We start from the raw sequence: 13611 nt of genomic DNA, 5'->3' as shown, positions 1-13611 counted from the left end.
TTGAGTGAAAAATAATTTTGAAAATTTTGGTCAATTAGAGAGACGAAAGACATTTATCAAAATGAGGACAACGTCCGAATGAATTGATCATAAAAGCACGGGTTTGACCTTGACGAACTTCCTATCGAAGAGATTGGAATTCATTGACAAAATTTTCTCAGTGAAACACGGGTCAAAACCCCAACTGATCAAATGGCTGGATGTAATGGATGGCTTTCTCAAAATCAACTATGTTTCCCAATTTGAAATTCGACCTTGAAACCCTAATTAGTCAAATGGGTTGAATGAAATTGACAATTTATTTAAAATCGACCGCATTACCCTAAAAAAGGAAACGAGTCAAATGAATTGAGTGAAATTTAAAAACTTACTCAAAATTGACCGAATCATCCTAAAAAGGAACTCGATCGAATGACATTGAGAATTTTATTCAAAATTGACCGGATCGCCCTAAAAGGGTAAATTGGTCAAACAAATTGACGATTTATTCAAAATCGACCAGGTGACCCTAAAAAGGGTAAATTGGTCAAATGATGGTCTATTCAAAATTGATTATGAATTGACAAAATGGATCGATTTAGTCGGCCGGCCATTGGTGGTTTCAGAAAATTAGTCTATGAGCCTTCTAAAATCACGATTTGGCCTCAATTTATTCATCGTCTCAACAGGAGGAATCATTTGTGAATTTCTTCAAATTAATGTCCTTTAAGCAAGGGATTTTTACCAATTTTGATAAAATGGCCAAAAAGTGATTATTAGACGCTCATATTCCAAAGATCAATCTATGAAAATGATCGGATCCTACCTTACCTTGTGCCCTACCCCTTTGGATGGTACAAAATGTAAACATGCAAGTCTCACTGGATTAAGTATCCGAGACACAAGGTGGCTTATTCCTAAACACGGGATTCCCTATGTGGCATTCCCTTTCTATGGTTTATGCATGATGCCATTTATTAAAATAATGTAAATATGTGACAAATATGGCCTAAAGGGCATAAATAATGCATCGGGGGGCAAAAGGTCTAAAATGAGATGTACTTATTGAAAATTAAGTGTAATAACTGAAATTTAAACATGTGAGTTATCTAGTGGGTAAGTCACTAAAAGAGAGCCAAAGAGGCCTCTTATTTGCTAAGGCACATGAATGCAAGCCAAGAAAACAAAAGAATGGTTAGTGCAATTGATAGTACACATAACATATTAGGAGCAATTAAAAAAAGCAATACAATAAAAACAAATAAAAGGGGTGGAACCCCTTCCCTCGTGCCTAATGTGCTTAAAAGAGGGTGAGGTTGACTCTAACCTAGGAAAATGCTAACATGGATGCATGAGGCTGGGGTTCACTAATGCGACTAGACTCGATAAGGTTTAAAAGGTCCCCAAGCCTTCAGACCCAAAGGCCAAGGGTCATCACTCCCAAGGCCTTCGATCGGTGGCTCGAGCGATCCCTTAGGTAGCACACCATCCGCCTACCCAAGGCAATCAATCCTAATCCTACAAGGCGGTGTGGGGTAGCGCCCACGAAAATAAAATAAAATGGGATAACAATAAGTAAACGTGCATGTATGAAGTGTTCCCTATTTTGAGGGAAAGGGTTGAAAACCATGCGAGGCTCTAAAGGTCCCCCCCAAATGCAATGCAAGCGCGAGATAAACAAGTAAACATACATCCAATCAACCAATCATACATGCGTGAGTGAGGGAGTAATTAATACGCGCGAAATGCAAAATCCTAAAAAGAAAAAATGCAACCCTAAAACACCCAAATGTGATATATGAAAAGGTTAAAAGAAAAACAAGGTTGATTAAATCAAATTTGCTCGGACTCTCAAATTTCCCCAGTGGAGTCGCCAACTGTCGCGCCCCATTTTCTGATAAATAAATAAATGGTTTAAAAATGTATTTTTTGATTCAATTTGTGATTGGAAAATGAATTGTGATTTAAAAGAAAAATGGGTCTAAATGGGGGTTTGAGAATGCGACGATTTGACCCAAAATTATAGTTTAAAAAGGGTTTTTGAAATAAAAAATCGGAGTCGCCACTTGGTAATGAGTTAAGGTGTACCAAGTCACCTAAAAAAAAATGAATTTTTAAAGAAAAGAAAAAAATAGGAAAAAAAAGTAATAAGAAACCCCTTTTAAACGACTCCTAGTCCACGTAAACCAAAGAAAAAGGTTCGGGAGTCACATTTGACAAAGGGGAAGGCAAGGATAAAATCCAAGGCACCCCTTTGACCTAGCCAAGGCTAGTTGCATGATTTAATCAAAGATTTTCTTGTTTTAACCAAAGAATTTATTACATTTGGATGCACTACATGAATGCAAACCCTAGACCTAGGGGTATTGGGGGAAATTTCTCTTCAAAGGTTGAGTGGTACCAATCACATTAATTGTGAAGCCCAATAACGATCCTTTGAAGAAGTCACGAATAATGCGAGTGTGATGCAAATGAATGGAATGCATGTATGCAATGTGAGGACATGAGTTTGGAAAAGTAATAAAAGGCAATAAATATGTAAATGAAAATGTGCACGTGAGTGGGCAATGTACGGTATGTGAAATGATAATATGAAGTGCATGTGTGCAAGTGATGATAAAAGTGTTCGTGTACAAGTGAAGAAACATAAAGGTGCACGTGTGCAAAATGGGAGAAAAAATGAAAGTGTGATGAGGGTATAAAATGGTAGAGTGGATTTAAAAATGCATGAGCCTAGGGAATTCATGCATATTGGGTACGGGGAGACCTAAATCGTGACTCAATTTGCCCTTTTATAGAGGGAATACAAGCGTGCTAAGACTTAGAAAAAGCCACACTCGTCTATATCCCATATTTAAGGGGACTCTCAAGCAAATGAACCCTATAACTAGCATGAAATGCAAAAATCCTAAAATGGAGGGAAAAGGGGTTCGGGGGGCATGCAAAATGATAAAACTAAAAAGAATGCATGACATGTAATGAACATGCAAACATGTACTAACGAGGGGAAATCCCTAAAGGTCTAGCGTTGGACTAGCCCATTCTATGAATTCCGACTAGCGTTGGACTAGTGGAAACGTACATTCATCCATCACATTCATTCAGGCTATGGAAAGCGAGTAGACATGTCAAACACTTATAAACACATAGCACATAACATTTAGCATGCTCGACTAGATGTAAGGTCCTAACAAAGCAAATTAACACGTAGTAACTAAGCATGCAAGACACATAAGACAATTAAAGCCCTAACTATTACATTTGCTAGCTAGGCACATGACTTCGATAGGTCTTCATTGAATGCTCCTCCAAGCCCTATCTATTACATTAGGGAGACCCTACTACAATCTAAAAGGGGGAAAAGGAATAAAATAATTAAATCCCTAACTATTACAAGCCAAAAGGTGTACACATACCCCATAAAGAATAACTTAAATAAAAAAGCAAAAGTAAATGAAGTAAATGAAAGGAATTAAAGAAAAATAAGGGAAGCAAGTAGACATGCAATTTTCACGTAGCACGTTGGATCACATAGGGGAGACAAAAAAGATAAAAAAAGTTATACCTCCCTTGAGTTGGAGCTCTAATGGGGTGAAGTCACTTATTTATCCTCCAAAATAAAAGAAATGGTCAAGGTACCAATTTATTTGGGAAAATTAAAGAAAATAGGCAAACACAAGCTCATTTAGACACAAAATTCACAAATTCATGCAATTAAGCACCACCTTAACAAAACATGGTCATTAATGAAAGCAAACAAGCAATCGAGTTGAAAAATTGAGGCTACCAAGGACTCAATTGTGAACATTAACCAAGCACTCAAGCCTAAATAAACATTTTTAGGAACTTCAAGGGCCCAAAAGCAAAGAAAAGGTCAAGTAAAGGTTAAAATGCAACTACTTCTAGGACCAAATTGCAAGAAATCAGAACATGATTGAGCCATAGTACGATAAAGGAAGACTTGGGGGGTTGGAATGTAATTTTCTGATAATTTTCCATGCAACTCATGCAATCCACGAAGAGAAAGGCAAACTTCTGCAACATTTGGCATTCCAGCCTTCAGCAACCAAAACAAACAATCGAACGCAGTTGGCTTTGAAAACCAATTTTTTGATCAAAATCATAGCGTGGAACTAGGCCACAAGACTCATAATTTTAATCATCAAACATCAAAATTTGGTTGCAGGATTCAACAAGGAACTGGAATTGACCGAAAGGAAAAGAAGAAAAAAAAAATGCAGCAAACTTCATGCAGTTCGGTACTTCAACCAGTTTTTGAAACATAAACAAACCCAAACACAATTATTACCCAAGCTTCCCACTTTGTATCATGAAACCTGTAGACTTAGACACCAAGATGGTCAGACAACAACATGCAAAATCTGAACAACTCCAGCAACTTAAAACATTTCGGCAACAAGAAGAAACTCTCGACAGCCAACTAAAACTTGAGGGATTCCAGCAACCTTGTGCGGCCAAATTTAAGGATCATTTCAAACAAGAACCAGCTGCAAGCTTATCCTTAAGACGGCACACTAAATATACCAGGGAGAGGGAGATCAGCCAAACGTGGGGAGAGGCTTGCAAATTCAGTTTTACTTTCGATAGTAACTCTCCACTAGTTTCTGAGTTTTCTGCAGAAGCTTATTTATCTAGCATGTTGTTTGAGCCTGATTTATGTGGCTTCAGCCCAAGAACACATGACCTCAACATTAATCACCCAATTTTTCTTTCAAACACAAGATTAAGTGATTCAGTAGGCGATGAAACTCACTCAGTGAACTGTCGCGAGGAAACAGCAAAAACAGGAGCAATGAAATGCAGATTTTCTTATTTCAGGCAAGACTTCCGGATATCATCCCATGTTAAAGCAATTCATTGGATAGATCAAAACAATAAAGGTGACCCAAACACACACAAAGCAGCAGAAAACTAAAAGGAAAGCAGCAAGGGACACAAGACATTTTATGCACCAGGGAAACCTTACAAGATTCTGATTTTTATATCCGCGGCCTATCGAATCAACAAACAACTTGGAGCAAACTCTTTGATAAGTGACTAATTTACGTAATAATTGTATGATATTTTATATTATTTTTAGTCACTTTGGTTATATTATTGGAAGAATATGAATCATTTTGGCTATAATTGGTGAAAAATGCTTTTAAGTGATTAAATGAGGTTTTTATCACTTTTTACTTGGATTTTGTGTATTTTGACAGTTTTGACACATTTTCGTATTTCGGCTATAACTTGAGCTACAGTGATCGGATTAAGATGATTCTTGAACCAATTTGAAGATAAGAGATAGATCTACAACTTTGGTGAAGACATCTAAATCCAGTTTGAAGGTTTTCCAGGTCAAAATGCCGAATTACAATAGCAAATTTCTACTGGTCGAAACTGGAACAGGGCAATGAGCAGGTAAGGGTATTTCGGTCATTTCTCAGCCTACACAGATCCAAATGAGGTGATTCTTGATGCATTGGAAAGCTAACTCAAAGGGCTACAAGTTTTATGTTTTGGTCAAGAGCTAAATAAGCTTTTATCATCAAGAAAAGTTCAGTTGAAGTTGAGTCAAAATCGGAGCACAGCTGGAAATTGAACCAGAAGTGACCAAATGGTCACTGTAGCAATCCGGCCGGAATTTGGCCGGATTTGTGGCCGGATTTCTGGCCGGATTGTGGTCAGAGAGGTCTGCTTTTTACGCGGAAAACTCAATTTCACCTCCACCAACTCACATGGGATGCTAGACATGTGAGAAACATCTCCAGCTGTAAAAGGAAGGTGGAGGCCTCATTTCTTGACCATCTTTCATCATAAAATAGCCAAGATTGCAATAGAAAGAGAAGATGTAGATAGGAGAGATTGGAGTTCATAGCAGAAAGAAAAATAGAGGGAGATACGGGAGAAGCTTGGAGTCTGCAGAAATGTAGCTCTTTCATCTCCCTAGTATTAGTTTAGCTTAGTATAGAGTAGTGTAGCTTTTCCATTCTTGTTTATTATCTAGATTAGGATGAAGATGGAGGATGAAGAAGGCAAGGAAGAAAGCTCATGTGACAAGGGTTGTATTCCTTCCAAACTCTTTATCTTTTGTATTTGATTCCAAGTTTAGTTAATATACAAGTTCTGGATTTTGTGTGTAATATGTGTTTTTAAAGTTTATACCTTGGGTTTGGTTGAACTTTCTATGATTGTTAGTGTTTATTATTTGGTTATTTGTTTGCTAAGATTTGAGCAAGTTATTTAGCACTTGGGCTCTTTAAATCATGATTAATCTGGTACCATTAATTGTGATTATCTAAGGTGTTGTTTCTGCAATGAAAATTGAGATTTAACACTAGTTCAAGAAGTGTTAAACATAGGGAGTACACTCACGAAAGTAGAGGTGCACTTATGTGGTTTTTAGTGATTCATTTCATGTAATTTCATTGAAGAAATGAACTTGTAACTAATTTCATAACCATGAAAATAGGTATGAATTAGTTATGAGTATAGTTGATTCACTACGAAAGTAGGTTTCAAATGCATAAGGAAATTACACCATAACTAGCCTAAATGTAGTATTCAATGATCCAAATGTAGCACTTGCATGAGTAGTTAGGGATACCACAACCTAAGGAGCTTTTATTTGTTATTTTGTATAATTTCAGTAGGTTAAATTTGTTATAATTCATTGATAGTCTAAATAATAGAGAAGCTTTAGTAGTACCGGTAATTGTTCACTCTTCCTTGTGGGATCGACCCTTAATACCCTATACTCGCTCACGATTCGTATACTTGCGATAAATCGCGTGTGGGGTGTTTAGGAATTTATAAATGTAAAACTTGATTAGAATGAGGTTAAATTGATATGTATACCCTGCGCACGTCACTCTTCACCGATCATTAACCATCAGATTTTATATCCTCAAGACAAGATTAAACAACAGATTTTTCGACAACACTCAAGCCATTCGACTGCCACAGGAATCAGAACAGCAAAGTATGTCCATAAACAAAACACAGCAAGATCTTTGGCATACTTAGATAAGGTCTAAGCTCACACTAGAAACATAAGGCCAAAGAGGTTACCTTTGTTCTGGCCGCCACTTCCTTTCTCTCCTTGCCGACGTTTTCTGCCAAGTTTTCCAGGTTCCCTCTTCTTTGTTCAGCTGCAAAATTTTCTCTCGGTCGAAGGATTCTCAGCTCCTACCTCTCTCGCTGTTTTTCTTTCGTTTCCGTAGCTTTCTTCTTACCAAAGCTCCCTCTTTTCTCTCCTTTTTTAGTCGCCCTTTGCCTGCCCCCCGAAACTCTAGATCTCTCTCGTGATTTCCTTACCTAAAACAGCCACCATCCACAGCCCCCTGGTTTTCTTTTCTTAGCCGCCGTCCCCAACTCTCTCTGGTTTCTGTTTTCAATCCCTCCTCCCTGTTTCGTTCTTTCTGGCTTTTACTAAAAGGCCCTAAACCCTTGGCTCTCGTTTGGTTTTTTGCTCCAGCAACCGTATGCTCTTCTCTGATTTCTCTCCTTTGCTGTCTAAGGAAAAACCTCTCCTTTCAGCCGTGGTTGTTCTCGGTTTTCTTTTGCTTCTTTCTGATCTCTTTTTTTTTCCTGTTTGCAGCCGCCAACTTTCTGCCCCTCCGTTGCGGCTGTTACTCTCTTTTTCTCTTTATACCTGGACTTTCCAACCCTAAAACAACTCAGTATATTTCCATATTTGCAGCCAAAGGAGCCGTCTCAACCTTTCTTTGCAAGCTGCAACAAAACGCAGCTTCATGCCGCGTTTCTGTGTTTTCTGCTTTTTTTTCTCTTTTTTTTTAATCTTTTCAACTAATTAATTAATTAAACAAAATTGATAATAATAATAATAATAATAATAACAAAAACAACTTAATTAACATTGGATAAAAATAAATAAACTAGAAACAACAAAGTGCAACTTTTCATTTTTCCTTTTTTTCTTTTTCATTTTTCTCATTGTTTTGTTTTTGTTTTTTTTTCTTTTCTTTTTTTTTTCCTTTTCAAAGAAAACTAAAGCCTATTTTTTTAATGTTTTTTCCCTTTTTTTCTTTTTTGTAGAAACTCTACGCTAAAACTTAAAAATAAAAAGAAAAATAATAAAATAAAAACTAACTAAAAAAACTAAAACTAAAAGGTGAATAAAACTAAAATGACAAATAAAAACTAAAATAAAAAGCAAATGAAATAAACAACTAAAAGGGCAAAACGAACAATAATGAACTAAAATGCAAATAATCTAAAACAAAATCATGACATTAACAAAAATCAATAGATAAGAATGCAACATACAAATTATTTAAAATTTGGTGTCTACATGTGTGTGTGAGAGAGAGAGTGTATATGTATATTTATGAAAGTGTGTGAGGAGAAAGAGAGTATGGGTGTGTGCATGGAAATATATCATTATGTGAAATTAAAATAATTTTGAATGAGTAGTATTATCACACTGGTTTAAACATTCAGCAAATTAAGTTATCTACTTTTCGGTTAAAATTTTATAAATAAATTAAATGGGTCTTAATTATTAGGGATAAGAAAATTTTGTTATCAAACAAACTTAATAGAAAAATCAATTAATGCATTAAATTTAAGTACTTAATGGATTTATCAAAAAATCTGGTCTCAATATTAATAAATTTAAAATTACTGGCCCTGACTTTGGATCATGTGAATCCAACTTAGTCCTTTCCTATTGATATGCTAAGGAAAACGAAGAATGTTTCCCTAAGATTGAGTCTAAAACTAAAGGACAAACATTGTCCAAGGAATATAGTTCAAATTCAATAGTATGAAAATGAATAACTAGACAAAATTTTCAAGAAATAACAAAGAAAAAGAAGAAAACTAGGAGGTTGCCCACATAAAATTCATCCATATGGTAGCATTAATAAAAGTAATACAATTAACGGGAAAAGATTTTAGATCCCAAGGTTGTAGATAAAATAAAAATTGATAAGTAGAGGCAATATCTGTACGAATTTTAGGAGTAGAAAAGAAGTGCAATATGCCAAAGTCCAAGATGAGGACAACCCAAAGTCCAATATCTGTACGTAAGACTGTAGGAGTTGATGGATATTAACATCTTTGTTTCTTGCATCCTCCTCCCCTCTCTCCCCCCGGGGGGGCGCGGCGCCCTTTTAACTTAGATTCGAAGCCATGACAGAAAAACCATTGAAAGAAAGTAAGGGGAAAAAAAATTAAAAGATGATCGCAAGCCAAGAAAATAAGGAGCACATTGATGTCGTAATAACACTTTTAGCCCAATTCGTGGGACAGGTGGGATGAAAGCCCATAATAGAGGATTCTAGAAAATGTAAAAGGAAAAAGAATTTTGATTGATTAGGAGTGATATATTATCGGAGTTGAAGTGAAATAGGGAAATAAAAAAAGATCAAACAATATGTCAAATTTACGCTTTCTTGCTCTTTGGCAGCTGAATCAGTGCCAAAATTTTAGGAGGATACAACTTTATACTGTAATCTAAATTTATTTCGAGAATCAAGAATCATGGCTAATATTTTGTGAAGAGAAAAGACAAGAAAATGGGCCAAGACTAGCATTGGACCAATACACCTACAATGTTTCTTTTTTCTCTCTCTTTCCTTGGAGATTGATTTATGTTGCCTTTCTTACTTTCATTGCTGTTAAATAGCTATTTGCAGAAATGATTGTTTCTTTTCCGTGAAATGAATTCATTAGCAAAGTTGAGATACATATATATAGAAATTCACCATAATTAGATTGTGTAAACATTCTCTTGCAGCTCAAGCCTAAGATTTGGTTCACTATATATATACAAGGATTTCCGCAGCCTATATTCTCTTGTGCCTCATTCGTAGTCTCCCTAGAGCCCTTGAAACTCTTCTTTCAAGGGTTCTTCCAGAACTTCCGGGCATCCCACCATGAAGTACTCCTTCAACCTTCTTCGTAAGGTAATAAATAAGATTCAATCTTCTAAATTTTACGTGACTTTATGTTGTTTAAAAATGGTTTTAATTGGATGTGCTCGTTATTGAATCGATGCTTTTATTGAACTTTATCATTAGAAACTTTGGCACAATAACTGTAGTTTCGTCATAAATCTACCCTTAATTGAGGTAGTTGGCTCGGTAAATGAGAAAAATTAATTTTCTTGTTCAAATTTCCTTGTTTTTCTTTTTACTTTCCAATAACAAATTAAACTATAAATTTTTTTCCAGTTGCAATAGTGAATAATCTTTGTTGATCCGTCCCAAAATCTTTGATCATCATTTTCCCCTTTTATTGGTGCATGATCCCCCATTGAAGTGTGCAAAAAAGTTCTCAAGCAAAATAAGGATGGCCAAGTCTTGCGCAAGCAAGAACCATAAGGCAAAAGCAGCACCGCCATCGCCTCCGCCGACACCTCGGGCTGCTCCACCGTCTCCATCACATGAAGAAGAGGTTCACGTTCAGGTTCAGATTCACCATGGGGAACATGAACTGTGCAGGGGAGGAGACTGCAATTGCCTCGGTGAATTTGTTGGCAAACTGTGGACAATCCCAGGAATGAAAAGTGTTGGTGTTTTCAACATGGCAAAGCCAGGAGATCGTATTGACGTGGAAGAATTATTTGACAAAATAGAGAAAATTCCAGAACTGGAAAGTATTGAAGTGGTTAGCATGGGGAATTCGGGAGACCATATGGATGATGAGCAGATGCTGCTGCCACCGTCCATGCCTCTAGTTGCTCCACCATCTCTGGTATCACCTCCACCAAGTAAAGAATACGATCAGCCAGAGGATGGACCGGTCGACTGTGATCGCCTCGGAGAATTTATTGACAAACTGTGGACAATTCCAGGGATGCACAACATCGAAACTTTCAATCTGGATAAATCGGGTTTCCAGATTCGTGGTTAATGACCTATGTGTGGTGGCTACTTATGAGAACCCTATTTTCTTTGTTGATTGGTTTTTTGCATTCTTTGGGTAATAATTTTACTGGTGGATGATTTCTTCGTGGGAAGTTGATTTGCTTTCTTAGGTACTACGTATCACGTTATTGTTTTCTTGGATGAGAATGCAATAAGAGTTTTTACTCACTTTCTTTGGATTTCCTGATGGAGGTTTTCTTAAAGTAAATTGATTACTACTTACCTTAATTTTTTCTTGCTTGAAAATGCAATTAGGGTTTTTATTTACTTTATTTGGATTGTAATGTTTGTTGTTTTATAGCACTTATTGTTGCCATATTAGAATGTTATGGGTCTTTGTTTTCACACATTATGTTTGTTTCGTGTAACGATTATACCGATTAGCACTTTCAAAATGATTTAAAATATGTCAGGAAAAAAAAGATGATTGTAAATACATATCTTGCCCTCCACCAAGCATCACCAAGAAAAAAAACCACTGTCTTGTTTTTTAATCAATAAAATAACATAAGTAAGCTAAGAATTTTTTTGGGTTCATTTTTGGCTAGGAATATCTTTTCCTTATGAAGGCCAATTTTACCTCATTTTGTCGTTTGTCCATGTTTTTTTAATCGTATACTGAGATTGTAGCGTAGAATGTAAGGACGGGAAGTGTCTAGGAAATGTCGTATTTTTCCTTTGACTAGCTTAAACTTCTTTTTTTTTTCTGATTTTAAATTGTAAATCTTTTCCCTTGCTAAAGTTAACTTTTGTTAGTTAAATTATTTCCCATTTCAATTTCAGTCTCACTTCTTTCGCCTCATGGACGTTATATCATCATGGTGAATTCTTTTTCATGATGGTATATTGTTTCCTTCACTGGGACAACACGCCTTGGGAATGAAAAAATGACACAAGTAGACTAGTTATACGTATATTTTACACAAATCCTACTTAGGTTATTCAAACTTGATTAAAATCATATTTAAAGGTGGTAATTTTTGACACGTGCAAATAGGACACAAACATGATCTAAAAAATTGAACAAAATATGGAAAAGAACAATTTGTATAAAAAATAGGTCAAAACAAACATGATACACAAATGAAATGAGTTGTAATGGATCAATCCATGGGTTGACATGACTAATTTGTTACTAATATGTTTAAATATTTTTTTTAAAAATGATACTCGTATTTCCTTCTAAAACTACACCAAAAAAATAGATAGTTTCACTTGTAAATTTAAAGTTTAAGAACTAAAATAATAAAATTAACCTGGTTTATATTGTATTTTTATAGCATTATTGAAAATCCAAACTCCACAAATCCACGTATACAACTTTTGTGATTTTAATTTTTTGCTTTTTGCTTTCATTCTTCTTTTGTCAAATTCATGAATATACGCAATCTCTATGATTTTAAATATTTAATTCCCGCCTTCATCCTTCGTCCTCAAATTGCCGAGAACTTTCCTTTAGATCAATTATTTCTTATCTATTCTTCTTTCTTTAGTGATTAAAAATTCTTTTCTAGGCTAATTTAGTACTCTCAACTCATTTTTTTGGAGATATTCTTGCATATACTATTCTTCCCTTGCATGATTTTGCCTATGCAATTCTTTGAAAGTTTTTCTTTCTTTTTGAAATAAAAACAAAATTAACTCTTTTTTTTTGTAGTTTTAATGAGGTGATAATGCATTCAAAACTCATATAGGTAATATTTACTGAAAAGTTACAACTGAAGAGATTAAAAGAAGAACATATATATTTTTTAAAAAGAGACTCATGTTTTACTCTTTACATATAGTGATTTTTATGCAAAATATTAAATGGGTCAAACTGGCTTAAAACACAAAATGACACTCCAGTAAGCAGATTTTAATATGAATATGACACGAAAATCAAATATGGCATATATATATATATATATATATATAAGTTTGGACTCGTTTAACATGAACATGGTTATGACAGGACGTGAACAAGACCCAACATGAGTCTGAGTAACTTGGTTCATTTAAACATCTACTCCTACTATTATACACGAGGAGCCAAGAGCAAGCGTGTGGCAAAGAAATTAGATATTATTTATTATACAGCTTCCTAAAAAGTTGTAGTCCAAAAAAATGAAAGGTTTTTTTTTTTCTAACGGGTGTCCATAATGCACTCTTTTTTTTTTTTTTTTTTTTATGGAAGAGAAACTTCATTACTCATGCTGCGAAAAGGACACAAAACACCCAACGACCTATCTAACCCTACTTCTACGAACACTCGGAAGGCCCAACCGGTCAAGTGTGAGATCACCTCTCACCAATCTAGGCAACTCCCCGAACGCCTCACACGTTGAAGTTATCCCAGAGTCCACCCAACATTTGAAAGTCTGTCTGCAGGCTTATTCGCTTCCCTAAAGCAATGGGAGATCTATCTAATAAATCGTCTAGTGTCCAACAGTTCCTGTACTTCCCTTTGCAACTGCCATGGGCGCTGTGCTGAGCCTCGAATAATCTGAACGAGCACCAAAGAATCCGATTCTACGTGCAAATCTCGGTACCCCCGATCCAAAGCCAACCGAACCCCATAAAGAAGTGCCTTCACTTCTGCATGTAGACTCGTTAGCTCCCCAAAGAAGCACGAGTACCCTAGAAGAAACCTCCCTTCGCCACACCGAATCACTCCTCCTCCTCCACTCATGCCAGGATTACCCCTAGAGCAAACATCGGAGTTTAGCTTCACCACCGACTGAGCCGGGCATCT

The 13611-nt window shown here is 35.8% G+C and overlaps 1 protein-coding gene across 4 annotated transcripts in view; it reads left to right on the top strand.

Moving 5' to 3' along the window:
* The window catches only part of LOC140017006 (uncharacterized), a 74039-nt gene extending 63070 nt beyond the window's left edge, over positions 1–10969 (top strand). For 2 of the 4 annotated variants that reach the window (XM_072071346.1, XM_072071345.1), the window contains exon 3: positions 10270–10969. In XM_072071346.1, coding sequence (XP_071927447.1) covers positions 10270–10863 — 594 coding nt within the window. In that variant the 3' untranslated portion in view covers positions 10864–10969. Of the gene's footprint in view, positions 1–9639; positions 9915–10269 lie in introns of those variants that run through there. The other 2 variants (XM_072071349.1, XM_072071347.1) reach the window with 2 other exon arrangements.
* The last annotated feature ends 2642 nt before the right edge of the window (positions 10970–13611 follow it).

This window comes from Coffea arabica, chromosome 11c, assembly GCF_036785885.1.
Source record: "Coffea arabica cultivar ET-39 chromosome 11c, Coffea Arabica ET-39 HiFi, whole genome shotgun sequence".
Lineage (NCBI taxonomy): Eukaryota > Viridiplantae > Streptophyta > Magnoliopsida > Gentianales > Rubiaceae > Coffea > Coffea arabica.
Note: the sequence above shows the minus strand (reverse complement) of the source record. Positions and strands in the feature narration are given on the sequence as shown.